This window comes from Littorina saxatilis, linkage group LG5 (genome assembly GCF_037325665.1).
Source record: "Littorina saxatilis isolate snail1 linkage group LG5, US_GU_Lsax_2.0, whole genome shotgun sequence".
NCBI classification, from domain to species: domain Eukaryota; kingdom Metazoa; phylum Mollusca; class Gastropoda; order Littorinimorpha; family Littorinidae; genus Littorina; species Littorina saxatilis.
Genome location: NC_090249.1, coordinates 12,578,034 through 12,596,197, shown reverse-complemented (window position 1 = coordinate 12,596,197; position 18,164 = coordinate 12,578,034). Strand labels below are relative to the sequence as shown.

General features: G+C 40.4%; 1 protein-coding gene across 4 annotated transcripts in view; it reads left to right on the top strand.

The window, feature by feature from the left end:
• The window catches only part of LOC138966329 (dual specificity protein phosphatase CDC14A-like), a 52,590-nt gene that overhangs the window by 23,511 nt on the left and 10,915 nt on the right, over window positions 1-18,164 (top strand). Inside the window, exons 11-15 of one of the 4 annotated variants that reach the window (XM_070338524.1) lie at window positions 3,717-3,897; window positions 8,158-8,279; window positions 11,457-11,690; window positions 12,761-12,802; window positions 17,087-17,255. In XM_070338524.1, the coding sequence (XP_070194625.1) occupies window positions 3,717-3,897; window positions 8,158-8,279; window positions 11,457-11,690; window positions 12,761-12,802; window positions 17,087-17,255 (748 nt within the window). The remainder of the gene's footprint in view (window positions 1-3,716; window positions 3,898-8,157; window positions 8,280-11,456; window positions 11,691-12,760; window positions 12,803-17,086; window positions 17,256-18,164) is intronic. The other 3 variants (XM_070338525.1, XM_070338526.1, XM_070338527.1) reach the window with 3 other exon arrangements.

Sequence of the window (18,164 nt, the reverse complement as noted above, 5' to 3'; positions counted from 1 at the left end):
GGGAGTGTTCGTGCACACTATCTTGTTTCTGCCTCTTGCCATCTCAGAGGTATGGCGACCACAGACAAAAAAGAGTTATCTCCCTTACCTTCTAGAAATTTCCGGAACTGTCCAGTTAATTTTTCTTTCTTCATTTCTTCCCCTCATAGGAGCAATAGCGAGTCTCTAATATCACTGGCATGATGTGCTTGCTACAGGTGAACAGTAGGCACTGAACTGGTCTTGCACCATATAGGCTGTATTCAATAAATGGGAGTTACCTCCCTTTGCTTCTAGAAATTTCCTGAACTGTCCGGTTAACTTTTTCTTCTTCATTTCTTCTCCTCATAGGAGCGATAGAGAGTCTGTAATATCACTGGCATTATGTGCTTGCTACATGTGATCACCAGGCACTGAACTGGCCTTGCACAGCAGGGGGCAGGGTTAGTGTGTGTGTGTGGGGGGGGGGGGGGTGGGGGCGGGATGATAGCGGGCGGGGGGTAACCCTTGAGAATTACACGGTATACTGGTTTGATGAGAGTTACCTCCCTTCCGTGGGTGACAAAGCATGACTTACCTCCCTTGCACTATGTAGACTGTATTGATAGATGGGGAGGGTCATTATCCGAGGAAGGAAACAATGTCTGGAGAAACTAAAACCCAGGTGCACATCTGCGGCAGCTAGGGAGTGTGCATGCAAAATATCTTGTTCCTGCCTCTTGCCATCTCTGAGGTATGGCGACCACAGACACACAGACACACAGACAGACACTCTCTTTTATTATATGTATAGATAGATAGATAGATGACATGATCATTGGACTTTGTTTGTGATTGTTATAGTAAAATTGATATAATGACCATTTTTGTCAAAAATTACAGTTTCCGGACTTACACACACACACATTGCAGCACGTAAAACCACACAAAACACTGCTAAAACTGGTGTCAAACATCAGGTACTCACATTACAGCCCATAAAAGTATTCTTCTGTGTGGTAATCCATAAATCACTTCTTGTAGAGCTTCCAGAACACTGTATCGCTTGAAAACAGGTCTACGAGTTGAGGTCCGACTTTCGGCTGCCATTGTGAATGCTATAGATCGGTTCTACATTTCTAACACAGTTTTCAACACGTAGTAGTAACTTATCCGAACGGTCTATGGGAAAGAACTGTGTTTAGAACCCCTACAAGTACTTGGACAGTGGTTACCTCCCATTTAGTTTTCAGAAATGTCCTGAAATGTTGTTGACACAAATCCCACGTATGAGATACGGTTATGGGCGTACGACAAACCGAAAATGACCACGTATTACATACGGGGTGGGCAGTGAAGGGGTTAAAGAACATCGAGTTAATAGGAATTAGAAAGGGTTCTTATGATAAAACTATCTAGCGAACGACGAAGAAGAAGAAGAATAAAACTATCAATGTCAATGTATAACAAGTCATTCAACGTAAATGGCCAAAGAACAACAAAGCAATGATGAGTTATACTCAATGGCTAATAACGAGGCAGAACTAAATAGTATCGACACAAGATTAAAACAAAACATATTCCTGGAGACACATTTATACATGTATAAAATAATTAATATACAAAATACAGCCCTCACACACTCGCCAAGGCACGTGTAGTCGCACTCATACACCGCGACAGCTATCGCGCGCACGTACAAGGGAAAAAAACAGACCTGCACACCGATTTTCAAACACGGAAATAAACAAAGAAACAGGCACATGAAATACCAACCCGCCCCCAGCCGGCCCACAGCGCGCTACGATGGTAAGTGGCAGATACTGAACAGGCTAGGGGTTGAAGTATTGCCGGAAGAGGTGTGTTTTAGAGAGGACTTGAAGGAAAGGAGAGAGGTAGAAAGGCGGACAGACATGGGCAGAGAGTTCCAAATAGAGGGAGCTGTGTAGATAAAGGTGCGCTTGCCGAAAGCGTTCAGTTTGATGCGTGGGACAACAAGGTGCCCTGCGTCAGCGGATCTGAGGTTGCGTGTGGGGACGTGTGGCTTTAAGAGCGAAGACAGGTAAGAAGGGGCAGAGTCGTCGTGAAGGCTACGGTAACACAGGGTAGCTATTTTATATGTTATGCGTGCTTTGATTGGTAGCCAGTGAAAGGTCATTAGGAGAGGGGTGACATGGTCGCGCTTGCGCAGCACAAGACGTGCTGCATTGTTCATGATGCGCTGTAGGCGGTCTAGCTTGGCGTCTGGGAGGCCGGCTAGGAGCGAGTTGCAGTAATCCAGTCTCGACAAAATAAAAGCCGAAACCAGTGTCTTGGTTGCGTCGAGGGAAAGAAGGTGTCTGATTTGGCTAATCCTCCGCATTTCAAGAAAGGCGGTTCTGCAGAGTGAGTTGATGTGGGCGTCCATTGACAGGCTACTGTCAAGGTGGACACCCAGGTTTTATACTTTGGTGCTGAATGTGACTGTGGTATCAGAAAGGGTAAGACTGGATGTTTCTGAAAGAAGCTTTAAGTTTGATTGTTTGCCAACTGGCATGATCTCTGTCTTATCATCGTTCATCTTGAGCTTGTTGACTGTCATCCACTGTTTGACCACTAGCTGGTAGGTGGCTTTGTAACCAGTTTGTCGCTAACAGCTATCAAGACCCAGGTACGGTGGGTTATCTCTGTTTTTCCAAGTCATCATTCAGTGCAGAATCTACATGGACCGATTCTAAATTTGTACTTGTTTAGAAAAAACAATTTGAAAACTATTTTGGTTTGCTTCCAAACGGCATCTAAATGCTACAGAATGCTGTGGGTAAAGGGAGATAAACCAGTCGTTGGCTGCAGGATTGTCCCCTCTTACACTTGTCTTGCAGCCAGGAAAAACAACAACCTACTGACAGAAAGCTGGTTTTGGCTGGTGGTGCTGGGGCTGTTACAGGGGAAAGAGATCAAACTGTTCAGTTTCTGTGATGGTTTAGGTCAAGGGTCTTCTACTCTCATTGTTCATACTCAGTCATTAAATGCAACAATGTTTGCTAATCAGTAATGCCTATCTGGACTGATTTCATATTGTTGGATTGGACTCAGTACTGTAACTTTTTTTTTAAACCATTTCCCTGAAGTACCATCTATTCCTTATAAATCGTTATGCACACGACGGCATATGCAGTTCAACTTTTTTTTTTTTTTTTTTCTTTTTTTTTTTTTTCTTTTTGTCCTTACACCTGTTCCTTGTTCCGGTGTTCTCTCATTCGCTGCTCCATCCACATCTGAATTTCGTTCCGCTGCCAGACCTGTCGATTTTACAGACGCTCCAGGGAGGGATGTCGGGTCGTTGCGTTAGGCTACCCTCGGAAGTTGACACTGCACTTCTGCTGAGTCACTTCGACGGTGTTCAGTAGTGGGTCTGTCCCGAGCAAACGGACTCAGCCCACTACCTACTATGCCCCCTACTAACGACATTAACTGCTAAGTCGCGGAGCCAGACTAAGTGAGCGCCCCCCCCCCCCCAGAGAGCAGTTCAACTTTTGCTTTCTTCCACTTGAACACCAGACTCATCAGCCTCACTGCTTACCGAAGAGAGCAGGATCGATCTAAATTGATTTATTTTGACTTAATGAATTAATAATAAGTGCTCCCTTTAATCAGCCCCCAAAACCGTACACACATGAAATGTGTCTGAGGTATCCACATTGTCACCTTTCCACTCTTTTTGTTGTTGTCATTACTTATCATAAATATTATGCACGAAATGTTGTGGGTGCTTGCAGACGTCAGATGTGGCTGTGGTCGCTAGGAGACGCGCATCGGTCACGCCGCAAGGAGGCAGCCATAGAGAAGGAGCGGTTCCGCGACCGCCACCACAGCTTGTCCAACCTGATGTCCGGAGTGGACGATATGCGCATCCATGATGCCGTGGAGAACGACAACCGCTTCAACAACTATGACAACGTGAGTGCTCCTGTCTTTCGGGTCATACTGTGGAACCCCCCTTTTCAGACCCCCCTATTTGAAGACTCCCTCCTTTTTACATTTAGTCAAGTTTTGACTAAATGTTTTAACATAGAGGGGGAATCGAGACGAGGGTCGTAGTGTATGTCTGTGTCTGTGTCTGTGTCTGTGCGTATGTGTGTGTAGAGCGATTCAGAGTAAACTACTGGACCGATCTTTATGAAATTTTACATGAGAGTTCCTGGGTATGATATCCCCAGAGTTTTTTTTCTTTTTTTCGATAAATGTCTTTTATGACGTCATATCCGGCTTTTTGACTCACATGCGAAGCAAAAGTGAGTCTATGTACTCACCCGAGTCGTCCGTCCGTCCGTCCGGCCGGACATCCGTCCGTCCGGCCGGCCGGACATCCGTCCGGCCGGCCGTCCGGAAAACTTTAACGTTGGATATTTCTTGGACACTATTCAGTCTATCAGTACCAAATTTGGCAAGATGGTGTATAATGACAAGGCCCCCAAAAACATACATAGCATCTTGACCTTGCTTCAAGGTCAAGGTCGCAGGGGCCATAAATGTTGCCTAAAAAACAGCTATTTTTCACATTTTTCCCATTTTCTCTGAAGTTTTTGAGATTGAATACCTCACCTATATCCCATGACCTCCCTTCTTTGTCTCTGTTACTTCAGTATGGGTATATATGTTGTATTTTTATAGCTCAATAAATACATCATGGACTCCAAAAAATATATGATAGTGCAGATTCCGATTTGGGCAAAGAACTACTTTCCTCCCGACCTTTGACCTTGCGCCAAACAAATAGATTGTAATACACTCTTAATTGTTTTGCTGCCAAAGAGTTCTATCCGCAGTTTTATTAACCCGTGCATAACACTAGTTTGAACAGTCGAACACTATCACAATGCCCATGGCTACAAACCAACAAAAAAAACCCGAGTACCCTCCCTTGCATCGAAGCAGACGACTGTTCGTGAGAGTCTGTCACAGTGTCGGTGTGGGAACTGACAGAAGCTAGGGAGCACAGATAATAGAAGCCCTGTCACATAGACTAATCACACAATCAATACACATTTGGCTCATGTTTTAAATGACAGTTTCGAGTTTGTTAGTCAAACTCAAAGCAACAACACTGGTCTGGTGTCATGCGTAGCGGGACCGAGAAGCCGTCTTACCTGCATGGTTTGGGGTGGCTTCGCTTCGTATCAAACATCGACTGTTTCACGTATTTTGCGAGAAAGTCTACTCTTTTGCCTGGCTCTGCAGTAAGTCCACATTGGCGATGAAGGTATCCAAGAACTTAACGTGTGCATTTTTCCGTAATCCAGTCATATTCCTTCAAAATGCAATCAATCGGCGGTGACAGACTTGGTGTCAGCAATTCGCGACTTCACCATTTTGGTCCCGTTTCCTCACACCCATACCAGTTTAAGTTCATCCATGCAAACACACTCGCAAAACAATTTATCACGTAGATACATTTCAAATAGGGAGCAAATGGTTAAATCTAAACCTACATATTTGTTCCCTAAAATTTGCTTCTTTGTCAATAAGCCTGATTGTATAATAATACGTTCGAGAAAAACAACGTGGAATCGATTCTGAATCGAGTAAGCCAAATGGGTGCCAACCCGGTTTCGCCCGTTCTGCCGACCTGAAACGCCGCAACAAAAGAACTGTGCGCTTCAACTAAATTAATTTCTATACGACTTCATTACTTTCTTGCAACTTATGAACCTTTACTTAAAGCTTTTAAATGGTCTGAAAGTAGTGTTACCGCGTACTTATCGATGCACTCATTCGTTTTATTTTTTCAGCGACGGTCACTTAGTTTTTAAGGTTGCAAAAGGGCCAAATCTCGCTGGCACCACTGTTTCACTCTCCACAGATCGCAACAGTGCCGCTAGTAGTCTACACTTTGTGTTTGATGGTAGAATGGGATATACAGATTACAACACTCGTGGTTTTTTATATGGCTTGTATTTCAGTCAAGACCCAGCGGGAATATCAATCGAGAGCCACTCGCCAGAGGCTCGTGTCTCCCGATGATATTCATCCGCTGGGTCTTGACTGAAATACAAGCCATATAAAAAACCACTCGTGTTGTAACCTATACATATATGATATATAGGGCAAAGTAAGCCCCATCTTTTGATACCAGTTTGGTTTACCTTGCTTCAAGGTCAAGGTCACAGGAGCTCTTCAAAGTTGGATTGTATACATATTTTGAAGTGACCTTGACCCTGAACTATGGAAGATAACTGTTTCAAACTTAAAAATTATGTGGGGCACATGTTATGCTTTCATCATGAGACACATTTGGTCACATATGATCATGGTCAAGGTCACTTTGACCCTTATGAAATGTGACCAAAATAAGGTAGTGAACCACTAAAAGTGACCATATCTCATGGTAGAAAGAGCCAATAAGCACCATTGTACTTCCTATGTCTTGAATTAACAGCTTTGTGTATGTATTTTGGTAGGAAAAATGTGTAAAGCAGTTCTTAGTGTATGATGTCATTGCTAGGTTTAGTTATTTGACCTTGACCCTGAAGGTCAAGGTCATGTCAAGGTCAAGCATGTGAGTCGTATGGGCTTTGCCCTTCTTGTTGTAAAAGTTGAGGTGGCACTGTCACACCTTTATTTTTTAATAAAATTGATTGAAATTTTGGCCAAGCAATCTTCGACGAAGGCCGGACTTCGGTATTGCATTTCAGCATGGAGGCTTAAAAATTAAATAATGACTTTGGTCATTAAAAATCTGAAAATTGTAATTAAAATTGTTTTTTTATAAAACGATCCAAAGTTACTTTTATTTTATTCTTCATCATGTTCTGATTCCAAAAACATATAAATATGTTATATTCGGATTAAAAACAAGCTCTGAAAATTAAAAATATAAAAATTATGATTGAAATAAAATTTCCAAAATCGTTTTTAAAAAAACAAACATCTTATTCCTTGTCGGTTCCTGATTCCAAAAACATATAGATATGATATGTTTGGATTATAAACACGCTCAGAAAGTTCAAACGAAGTTCAAGTAAAGCGTGCTATGCAGCACAGCGCAACTGCTACCGCACTAAACAGGCCGTCACTTTTACTGCCTTTTGCACTAGCGGCGGACTACGGTCATTGTGAAAAATAGCAGTGCGTTCAGTTTCATTCTGTGAGTTCCACAGCTTGACTAAATGTAGTAATTTCGCCTTACGCGACTTGTTCAGAGATCTGATATTCTCAGATTTTTAAAATGCAGATCCGAGAGTAGCAACACATCATCCACTGTTACTGATGGATGCGTCGGTAACAACACATCATCCACTGTTACTGATGGATCCGTCGGTAACATCACATCATCCACTGTTACTGATGGATCCGTCGGTAACAACACATCATCCACTGTTACTGATGGATCCGTCAAACGGCTGAAGGTTGTAGTTGTATCTACTGAATCAGTGTTAACATTCACTTGAACAGTTTGTTCGTTCATGGGCTGAAACTCCCACGGCTTTTACGTGTATGACCGTTTTTACCCCGCCATTTAGGCAGCCATTCGCCGCTTTCAGGGGAAGCATGCTGGGTATTTTCGTGTTTCTATAACCCACCGAAATCTGACATGTATTACAGGATCTTTTTCGTGCGCACTTGGTCTTGTGCTTGCGTGTACACACGGGGGTGTTCGGACACCGAGGAGAGTCTGCACACAAAGTTGACTCTGAGAAATAAATCTCTCGCCGAACGTGGGGACGAACTCACGCTGACAGCGGCCAACTGGATACAAATCCAGCGCGCTACCGACTGAGCTACATCCCCGCCCATTCACTTGAACTGAAGTGGAGGACAGAATGCTTTTGTGTAGCCAACTGATACCAATCAGAATGAACTTATTCAATATTATCTATTCAGCCTCCATGTTGGCCACATAATGTTAAGACCGCTGCAAGGAAATCCTCTGTATAGATGTGGCACAATAAAGAACACAGGACTTTTAGTGTTTTTTTACTCAACAGCTCTGTGGCTTGTTGGTTATGGCTGAACTCAAAGTACACACAAGTCTGTTATTGTTATTTTACAAATGGCAGCTGTTTAAAATGACAAACGGCATCACAGTTACTGAACTAAATGTAGTGTTCTTTTTCCATGGTGTTTTTCCAGATCTAAGATCCTCCTCAGACTTGCGGTCATGACAATGGGGAAACAGTGAACTAAAAACTGATGTCATTTTCTGTGATGTTTTTCCAGATCTATGATCCTCCCATGACGCGTAGCCATGACAACGGGGAAACGCAGGGGGACAAGTTGAACCAGCTCAAACTGCTGCGCAGCAAGCACAGTCGCTCAGCAACCACCGGAGTCACTGGGGCGTGAGTATTTATTGTCCCCTTTCTGTGTGTGTCTTTGATGCGCATGGCTTTCCTTGCAGGTGGAGGGCTGTCGTCTTTGACGAGAGCTAAAATCATTTTCTTTTGCCATTTTTTTTAAAATAAATAATTAAAGGCTTTCACTTTGTAAACGGAGCTGCCTTCGTGTTCTCCCCTGCTGCTTTAAAATAATTTTTCTTTTGTAGGTCTTTTTGGTTTAAAAAAAAAAAAATTGTACATGTTGATGTATCAATCTCTCCTCAAGAGTGGAAACATTTTCATCTTTAACTGAACAAGTTCTTTACCCATAGAAAGAGGATCAACTTGTAATTGTGGGGTTGTGATCATCATAGCTTTTTACTTCTATGCCAGATAAAAAAAATATTGTCATTACTGTGTAGTCCTATGATGATGAACACCTAACTCAAGTTTATTGCCATATTTAGTAAAGGTTAGTGTCATATATCTGTTAACCCTTTCGCTGCCAATCAAAACTTGCGTATGTGCATTCCTGACTGCCAGGGAATATTGGAGTTCGGGGTGTAATAATTCACAAAAAAATCTAGCTCCAAACTGGCAGTAGGTAGGTAAGTAAAACCTATGTTATTTTTAAGGGAAATTGAACCAAGAATCTGTTTTTAGTGTCTAATCATGGAAATAATAATTAGTTTGGCTTATAATGATGTTTAAATATGAACTTTTGAAAAATCAGTCCGGCGCATCTTCCGGTGCCTGTGGATGAAACACAGGTGGCTGTTTTGCTTGCTCCAAGAAAGGATTATAATCACTATCATCTACCTGTTTCCAACGAATCGTCCGAAAGAAGATCTCCCCCTTCCCCTGTCAGTATCCATAATCATGCGGCTGCACAAGTGCATGACGGGTATACCCGTCCTAAGGCAGTCAAGTGGTTAACTAACCTGGTATTTACTAAACCTTGGACCTTTTTTTTTTATTAACTTTTTCTCTTGCTTCTTTGGTCAGTGCAACTCAAAACCACAGCTTGCAGAGAGAAAAAGCTTGACATTTAAATTTCTTATAGTTTTGTCCACTTTACCCACCCTTACACTGACTGAACTTTGTGCAGATTTGACAAGGTAATGCTGTTACACAGTTTGATGATTTGCATGGCTTTTGACATTTGGGAATGTGGATTTATTACTGTTTCATAAAAGAAGAGACTAGATTTGCAACTACTCTAAAGTAAATGAGGGTGTGTCCTCACGAAAAAGTAGACAACGATTTTGTACGCGCCTCTGAAATTGTTTTATGTTGTTCCTGACCAGTAACAGTGATGACTGAATCCTGTATGGATCATTCTCTCTTGATCAGTCTCAGGAGTATACTTTTTATAATGGAGTAGCTGAATGTAGAAAACAGTGAAACGGAATTCCAGTTATGTGATATCATGTTATTTTGTGTTCAGTTGTTCTGTGCCGTTAAATTTTTCAGTGTGTTCGCATGATCTTCCAGTTTAATAAAATTGTTGCTTACAGTTGAGTTGACTGTTCACATCATTGTGGGTTGTTTGTGTTTTTTTCCACTGGGTTTTTGTTACATTTTTGTGTCACCAACTTTCATTGTTATTCACTGGCAGCAAATGATAATTCTTGCAGTTATAAAGTGTGATAAGGGACACAACCCAGAACAGGGTTCGTACAGGTCATGGAAAACCTGGAAAGTCATGGAATTTGATTTTTAATTTTCCAGGCCTGGAAAGTCATGGAATTTCAATTCAAGTCATGGAAAGTCATGGAATTTAACAAAAATAAGAAAGAAAGAAAAATTAACCTTTAGCACGCCAGCGGCGATTTTCGTTGCCCAGCCATTCACCCACCCCCCCCCCCCCCCCCCCCCCTTTGCCAGCCAGCAGCGATTTGCGTCTCCAGCACAAGGCTTGTTCGTATGACCAACTTCTCGTTCGTATTTGCATACGAGAATTACGGTATTTTTAACGGCACTTGAGCCAAAGTGAGGCTCACTTCCTTCCGTTATCTCGTCGTGTCGTCTGCGCTGCATTTGAGTCGGTTTCGTCGAAGTTTTCTGCTTTTGTTTTTGCATCGATAAAGTACTTTAGCGCTTCGACAAGCAAGATGGAGGATGATGAGTTTGATACTTTCTTTCGAGTTGTTTCTTGACAACAAAAAGTATGCGGAATTGGAACGAATTACCGAGGAAGATCTTCGCAATGAACTGTGTATCGCGGTGAAAATAATGACAGTTCGTCAAGTCACAGTGACGGTTACGAAACGGAATTTACGAAAGTGCAGATGGATACAAACAGTGGCTGGTCCAGTTTAGTGAAATGACAGGACCAGCAAACATTACCGATAATCTGACTGCGTAGCAAATGCTTGACTTGCTTGTCGAAGAGACACTGCGTAGAAACTGACTCAAATTCAGTGCAAAGCAAGCCAGTGTCAAAACTGGCAGTGACAAGACGTAAAAAGTTTGCGTGTTTGGAAATGGCGACCTGTGGATCTAGTCATGGAAAATGTTATTGAGGCTCATGGAAAGTCATGGAAAAGTCATGGAATTTTGTTTCTAAAAACCAGTGGGGACCCTGCCAGAAGCAGTGACCTACTGTTGTTTCCTGTGTGTTGAATTGTGCAAAGTGAAACTCGGTGATCAGGACTATCCTTGCTTCTGACTAAGTGGTCAAATGCCCTTTCCATGTGCATGATATCGATGTTGATATTTTGTCATGGGGATTAGATCTGAGAACAACAAATTTGATTTTAGTGTGATCTTGCCTTGACCGAATGTTTAGTCTTCCCAGATGATGGCAGATCTTCTGTCCATGCATTACTGTATTATTTATTTGTTTCTTTGTTGTTTTAGGGAAGCTTCTGCTCCATGAATGGAGGCATGGTTCTTTTATCATCATTGTCTTCCCTAGCCCCAATCCTGTTTTGGCCTTTGCTGAGCATACTTTTTTATTTTTTTTATTTTTGTGAGTGTGTGTTGCTAACTCTGTCTGCATGGTTCTCTTCCTTTTGTGTGTGTATACAATCCTTGATACTTTACCACACAATTTTCCTGTCCTTTTTTTGTATTCAGCAATGACACATCCATACCCACCATGCCTTTGCTTTATCTTGCGTGTATTCACTGTGTGTGTTGACCTCCTCCTGTTTGAACCTAACCCTGAGTGCCTTGCTTGTCCCTCCACCCATGCAGCTCTGAGGACGGTCTGAAGGGCCACAAGCGCTCCACCACCCAGCCCCTGCGCACGTCAGGCGCCAAGAGCGCGGGTCAGAGTGCCGTGTCCCCCCTCAAGTCCTCCAAAATGGCTACCACCACTGCCGCCTCCTCCATCCTCTCCAACCACCACCACCACACCAACGCCAGTGTTAAACGCTCCCCCCGCCACGGCCTCGCCACCACCACCTCACCCTCCGCCAGCTCTAAGAGGTGGGTCATTTCTTGCCAACACTTTGACCATACTCCCTCTGTCCCTTTCCCTCTCTCTGTCTTTTTTCGGCTAGGCTCAGGTCAGTCTTGGGATTAAACAGGGGTAAACACTAAAGGAAGAATTATAGGGTGAAGCAATATCAAAGCGAGAGAAAGAGAAAATAGGGCTGATTCAAAGGGAGAGTTGAAAACAGGATAAATAAATGGTTTGGAAAAAAGAGAAGAAGAAAAGAGTGTAGTGGAAAAGATTACAAAGAGCAGTCAGTGGAAAAGCAGTCTGTCGACTAAGCTTGAATGTTACCTGTAAGATTGAAAACAGATGCTTTTGTTAAATGCATCAAGAACTCAACCAGCAGACTGGGAGACTGTTTCGTTTGGGGGAAGTGTGAATTAAAGAATACAAACTACTTCATTGAAACTGATGCTATTATTTTATTTAAAAAAAAAAAGTAAAACTGTAGAAACGTTTGCTGTTGATGGCAGAGTCTGCAGTGATTATTCTTTTGTGACACTGAAGTCTTGATTCAGTCAAAACAGTGCAGTTGTGGTTTAGATGAAGGGGAAGGCAGCATAGTACTAGTAGCAGTTCGGTTTTCTGGGACATGAAGAGTTCAAATTAAATCTCAGTGTTGATGTCTGGTTCAGTCTATTCTGCGCATCCACTTTGTACTTTATACACCTCTTGCCCTCTCCTGGCAACTTTAACTCCTCCCTCTGCTTTCCTCGTCTGCCTTGCATATTTCTCTTATAATTATACATTGTAAATTTGTGTAATCTTCATTAGTGAATATATTTGAATTTATGGATTTGTTTTTTTGTAAATTTTTGATTGCTGAAGAAAAACTAAGGGCTACGGTAGTGTTACAATGGTGACAACAATGGTATTGCTGGTGTTAACAACAAATTGCATCTTGATGCTGACTTCTCAATTGTTTTCCCTTAGCTTCACTTGGTAGTGCTGTTTGTATTTATACTTCCTTTCTCCTTCTACTTATTTGTCATGTACTGACTCATTGGGATGGTATCAACTTTAATTAACCTGCGCTCCTCATCATTTATTCCTTTTCTAGAAGAAACCAGATGCATAGCTTGCGGAAGACTATGAACACTAGGTATGAGATTTTCTGTGCTCATTGGCGCACTTTTCTTGTGATTGTGGATGATATTCACGTTGTGTCTGTGCTCTATGGTGGTCATTGTGTCATGTTTTGCCGTGACTCTTTTGAGTTAACTCTTTATTTTTCCAAGTTACTGTTTGGTGCTTTCAGCTTTGTTGTGTTCTGATTCTGAAACAGAGCTGTTAATAAGAATACAATTCAAAAGCTTATGTATGTAGTTCAAGTACCAGTGTTTTGTGTTCAAAAGTTCAGTAAACATAGTTGATGTTTTCTGTTTGTTGGCCTGATTCAACGTTTTTGGCACTGGACTGTTTGAATTCAGTTTGTGTCCTTCATGATTTTGTTTGATAGAAGTGAACATTTGTGTTATTGTAACCTTCCCTTTTGTGTTGAAGGTTGTTTTGGTTTTTTTAATTTTTTAAACAGTTATCAGTTCATGTACCAGTAGTTTCTGGTGTGCTTTATTCATATGAACTGTGTATGTTTCCCCTGAGTTTCCTTTAATATCTTGTTTTTCCCACTTAAAAATTTGTTTGATTGTTTTGACAAACAGATTTATGCATGTATCATTCTAGTCATTGTCATTATTAGTTTATATTATAGTTGAAGTACCTCATGAACTAAATTTGCATTGAAGATAGGCAGTAAAAGAACAAAATCAATTTTAAGATTTAAGAAATCACAGGTGCACAACACTGCGGCATTAGCTTCCATCATGAAAAACTGAACCTCATGTATTTGATCAAAGGGAATTGTTATTGAAAGGATAAACTTTTACATGGGAGATATATCAAGAATTGAAGGGGGGTTAGGACAGATTAGAATAATCTGTATTTTATATTAAATCTAGTTGTCATGTCAGTCTGATTTTTTTTTCACCATTCAATTTTGTTATTGCACTTACATGTACTGCGTGTATCCACTGAGGTTGTGAGAGAGGTATTAAATCCTCTCTTTGAAAATTTTAGCCTGTCTATGGAATTGAAAACGAAGCCAAAAATGATAGTTTCATTCAACCATCGGAACAAAATAACCATGAAAATGTTACAAGGAATTGTCGCACAGTGCGTGTTGACCAGCTTGGGCCTGGTATCACACACTTTCAGCATCTCCAGTTGTTGGTGCCTATACTTTGTGACAGAGATCGCTGATGAAACTTTTCAATTACTTGAATAACAAATGTATTCAGCGTTCGGAAGGGCTTTACTTTTAGGTTTGGGTGAGCTATCTCTGTTATGGTATATGTACATGTATCTTGGAGTCTGCTCCCAAATGTTGAATGTTACAAAAACTATCTTGTTTCTCAATAGGGCCTTCCAAAGCCACACTCTCTATACTAACTTCCGTCGTTGGCTGGATCGTCAGTCAGCTATGCCTAAGTACTTGACTAGCAGCTTGTAAGTGCATTGGGCACATGCATACTTTATGCTTGGTGTTACTGCTTTTGAACAGCTTTATCATCAGAGATGCGCTAGACATAAGAGTAAACACAAATTGATAACATTTAGACTAAATTAGAAATAAACAAAGACAAATGGCTGTGAGATAGATGGATAAAATAGATGAACAGTTAACTGGGACAGTGCCGTTAACATGGTAAAACGGGGAAACATGGGGGTGCGTACTGATATGACTTGTTGGTCTTTTTTCATGCCATCATGAAGTTAGAGGTAGAGAGAAAAGGTGTGAAAAGAAAGAGGTTATAAAATACATAAACTTTAAGCTGAGTCCATCTTGACATTTTCTGCAGAATTTTGTCTTAGTTGGGGATACGTTGTTGGAAGGAATTTGTGAGAGAAGTTAAGTGTTAAAGTTGGAGACATGTGTGCACCAGTGTGTCAACTTTGTTTGTGCTAAAGTGCTAATTCTGAGGTGCAATGTTTTGGCTGGAGAATGGGGAAAAGGTCGGGTTTTGCTGCTGCAGAGTTTGTTTATAGTGTTTATTTTTTATGATTATTTTGACAAGATGCGTGTGAGCAAAGTATTTTTGTCTTTGCCTTGTTAACGGCCGTTTTTGCTTTGCATGAATATTGGTTGCTGTGGATTGATGTAATCTTCACCCAAATTAACAACAAAAATCTGAACCTGTTTTCACATATTTACGTTTTTGCTTTTGGATTATTGTTCAGCTATAAACATTACAAAAAGACAAGAAAAAGTTAAGTACAGAAATAATGAAAGAAATTATCAAATCAATATGCAAAGAAAAGCAAGTTTTTTGTATTTATATTTTATTTTTATAAGGCAGTTTGCTGTCAAACAAGTTAAAACAGTCAACTTTAAATACTGTGTTTGGGCTTCTTTGATGGAGGTCTTAGTGGATTTTCACATTCAGTTGAGAAAGAGTTGATTGTTGTTCCCTGTCTGAATCATAGATACCACGAAGAAAAGGGATGAAGAGTGAAATCCATCATGTACTCTTCATTTCTCACCTGGGAAAACTTCTGTGTGTGCGCGCTTCTCAGTAGATTTGCACATTTGAAGAAGCTTTTTGTCTTATTTAATATATTTTGTGGCCGAGTGGTAACGCACTTGCACTCGGAAGCGAGAGGCTGCGTGTTCGACCCTGGGTCAGGCCGCAATTTTCTCCCCCCTTTCCTAACCTAGGTGGTGGGTTCAAGTGCTAGTCTTTCGGATGAGACGAAAAACCGAGGTCCCTTCGTGTACACTACATGGGGGTGTGCACGTTAAAGATCCCACGATTGACAAAAGGGTCTTTCCTGGCAAAATTGTATAGGCATAGATAAAAATGTCCACCAAATACCCGTTTGACTTGGAATAAAGGCCGTGAAAGGTGAATGCTCGCCTAATAGGCTACTGAGCTTACTGGCCGATGTGAATGCGTTATATATTGTGTGTAAAAAATGTCTGTTTGTCTGTCTGTCTGTAAAACATTCCATTTCAAACGGCAGAAATTAATATGTAAGCGCCTAGGGCTATATCTAGATTAGGCGCATAAAAATGATCACAATAATAATAATAATAATATGATATTTATTTAAATTTTCAGGTTTATCACGTTTTTTTCCATCGTTTTCACTTACTTTGACGACAAACTCTACTTGGGCAGGTTTCTGTGAATGTATGACATAGTTTGCCTTCCAGTTAGAGGAGTAAGGTTTTTGCTTGCAGTAATAAGGAAGACGATCTATAATTCTCTTTTGATGGTCTGTTTTGTGATTTTTTACAGCTTTTACTTTGGGCACAGTCCTTCTAATGAAAACAGTTTCGCTCACTGTCCTGTTCACCAAGGTTTTTACTAGGGATAAAACCATCTCTCCACTTGGATGCATACCAACAATCGAGATCCTGACTGATTTCTGTGATGAGTGGGAATTTTTTTCATGAACTAACTTCACAGATTGCCAATGCCACTTGTGGGTGGATTTTTTTGTTAAAGAAATTAATGTATTAAAGAAAAAGTCCCACTCTGCACAGGGAGCAGACAAGCCGCTGATGTTTGGTGTGTGTCCAGATGGAGAAATTGCCTTATGGATGTTTTCCTAAATTGACAGATTTCAATTGTGTCTGGAGGGATACGTTTCACTTAATGGATTAAGTTGCTTAGTTCATAACTTGTTTATGCCATGGTTTTGGAAAGGCTGAAGGACTGAGACAAGATTTGTATGTATTTTTCTTCGTGCATTGAGCTATCATCATCTTTTGGGCAATAAGAGTCTAACTGCAGGAATGAGATTTGTTAATTTGCGATTGAGTTTTTTTTTAAATTTGATGTGCCTGTTTTAATTAGAGATTGGACTGTGTGTGGTAACCAGTGTTCATACAGTATCAGTATTCTGCTGTGATGTTTTGTATACCTAATATGTTGTGATATTTTGTATACCAAATATGTTGTGATGTTTTGTATACCTAATATGTTGTGATGTTTTGTATACCAAATATGTTGTGATGTTTTGTATACCTAATATGTTGTGATGTTTTGTATACCTAATATGTTGTGATGTTTTGTATACCAAATATGTTGTGATGTTTTGTATACCAAATATGTTGTGATGTTTTGTATACCTAATATGTTGTGATGTTTTGTATACCTAATATGTTGTGATGTTTTGTATACCAAATATGTTGTGATGTTTTGTATACCAAATATGTTGTGATGTTTTGTATACCAAATATGTTGTGATGTTTTGTATACCTAATATGTTGTGATGTTTTGTATACCAAATATGTTGTGATGTTTTGTATACCAAATATGTTGTGATGTTTTGCCTTCATTCTGTGATGTTTGTTCTCTTCTCTCTCTGTTTTTGCTGACAGCACGGCGCGTGTAGGCTTTGGCCTCGAGTCTGACCTCTCCGACTATAGGTCTAAGGAGTTAAGGGGAAGCATGTACACTAGTAGTCATGATCGTGATATCTATAAAACAAGCTCGGAATTCACGTCCACCTGGCCCTACAAATATCACTTGCGCTCCAACAATCACACAGTAAGTGACCAGGCGGAGGCACAGGTCTCTCGGACTTGCTCACTCAGCCAGTAACTGTTTTTTGCCCGCTGATTCCACCTACCATGTAACCTGCTGTGTAACTTTTTCATTTTTAACTTTTTCCTCATCAAAACTTTTTTTTAATGCATGCTGTTGCTAGCTTTGAGAGTTTCACTCCTTTTTTTTTTAATTCACACTTCATGTTTTCATCACTAAGGTTTTTGTGTGGTGTTTTTGCTGAACTTTATTGTCATTTTTCTTGTCCGGTAGATATTTTTCATATTTCACAGCATTTTCATGTCATTCACTAGTCGTCATTTACAATGGTCATCTGAACTTACGGTAGTTTTCATGAAAAATCTATTTGATTTATTTTTACAAGAATAGAAGCTACGTATTTGTTCAAACTGATCAGACTAAGAGGGCAAAATTAAACACATGGTGCTTTTCAAAATATTGATATTTAAATGAATGCTTTTGTACATTTTTGTCTAGAATCCTATGTCAACATCATTGTGAGAAATTTACAGAAGATTTAACATTTTAAAAGCACTGTTATATCAGAGCATTATTATTATAGTTCCAAACTGACAGACTTTGATGATACCAGTGATTCTTTAGCTAAAACATTCAGGATCTTAGTTTTAGGTACACATTATGGAAAGGGCTGGTTTATAATTATAGTGTCAAAATACTTTCCTTTGGGCTCCACCATCAAGTTTAGCATGAAATGTATGCAGGTAAATTGGGTAAAATAGGATGAATGTGAAAAAGCTTATCCTCCACAGTAATTGCTATGACTTTCCAAATTGGGTTCTTTTTCTGACCATTTTTTTTCTATAAAATATTAGTACCGTAAAAGTCGACCTATAAGACGCACCTGGGTATAAGCCGCACCCCCCGATTTTT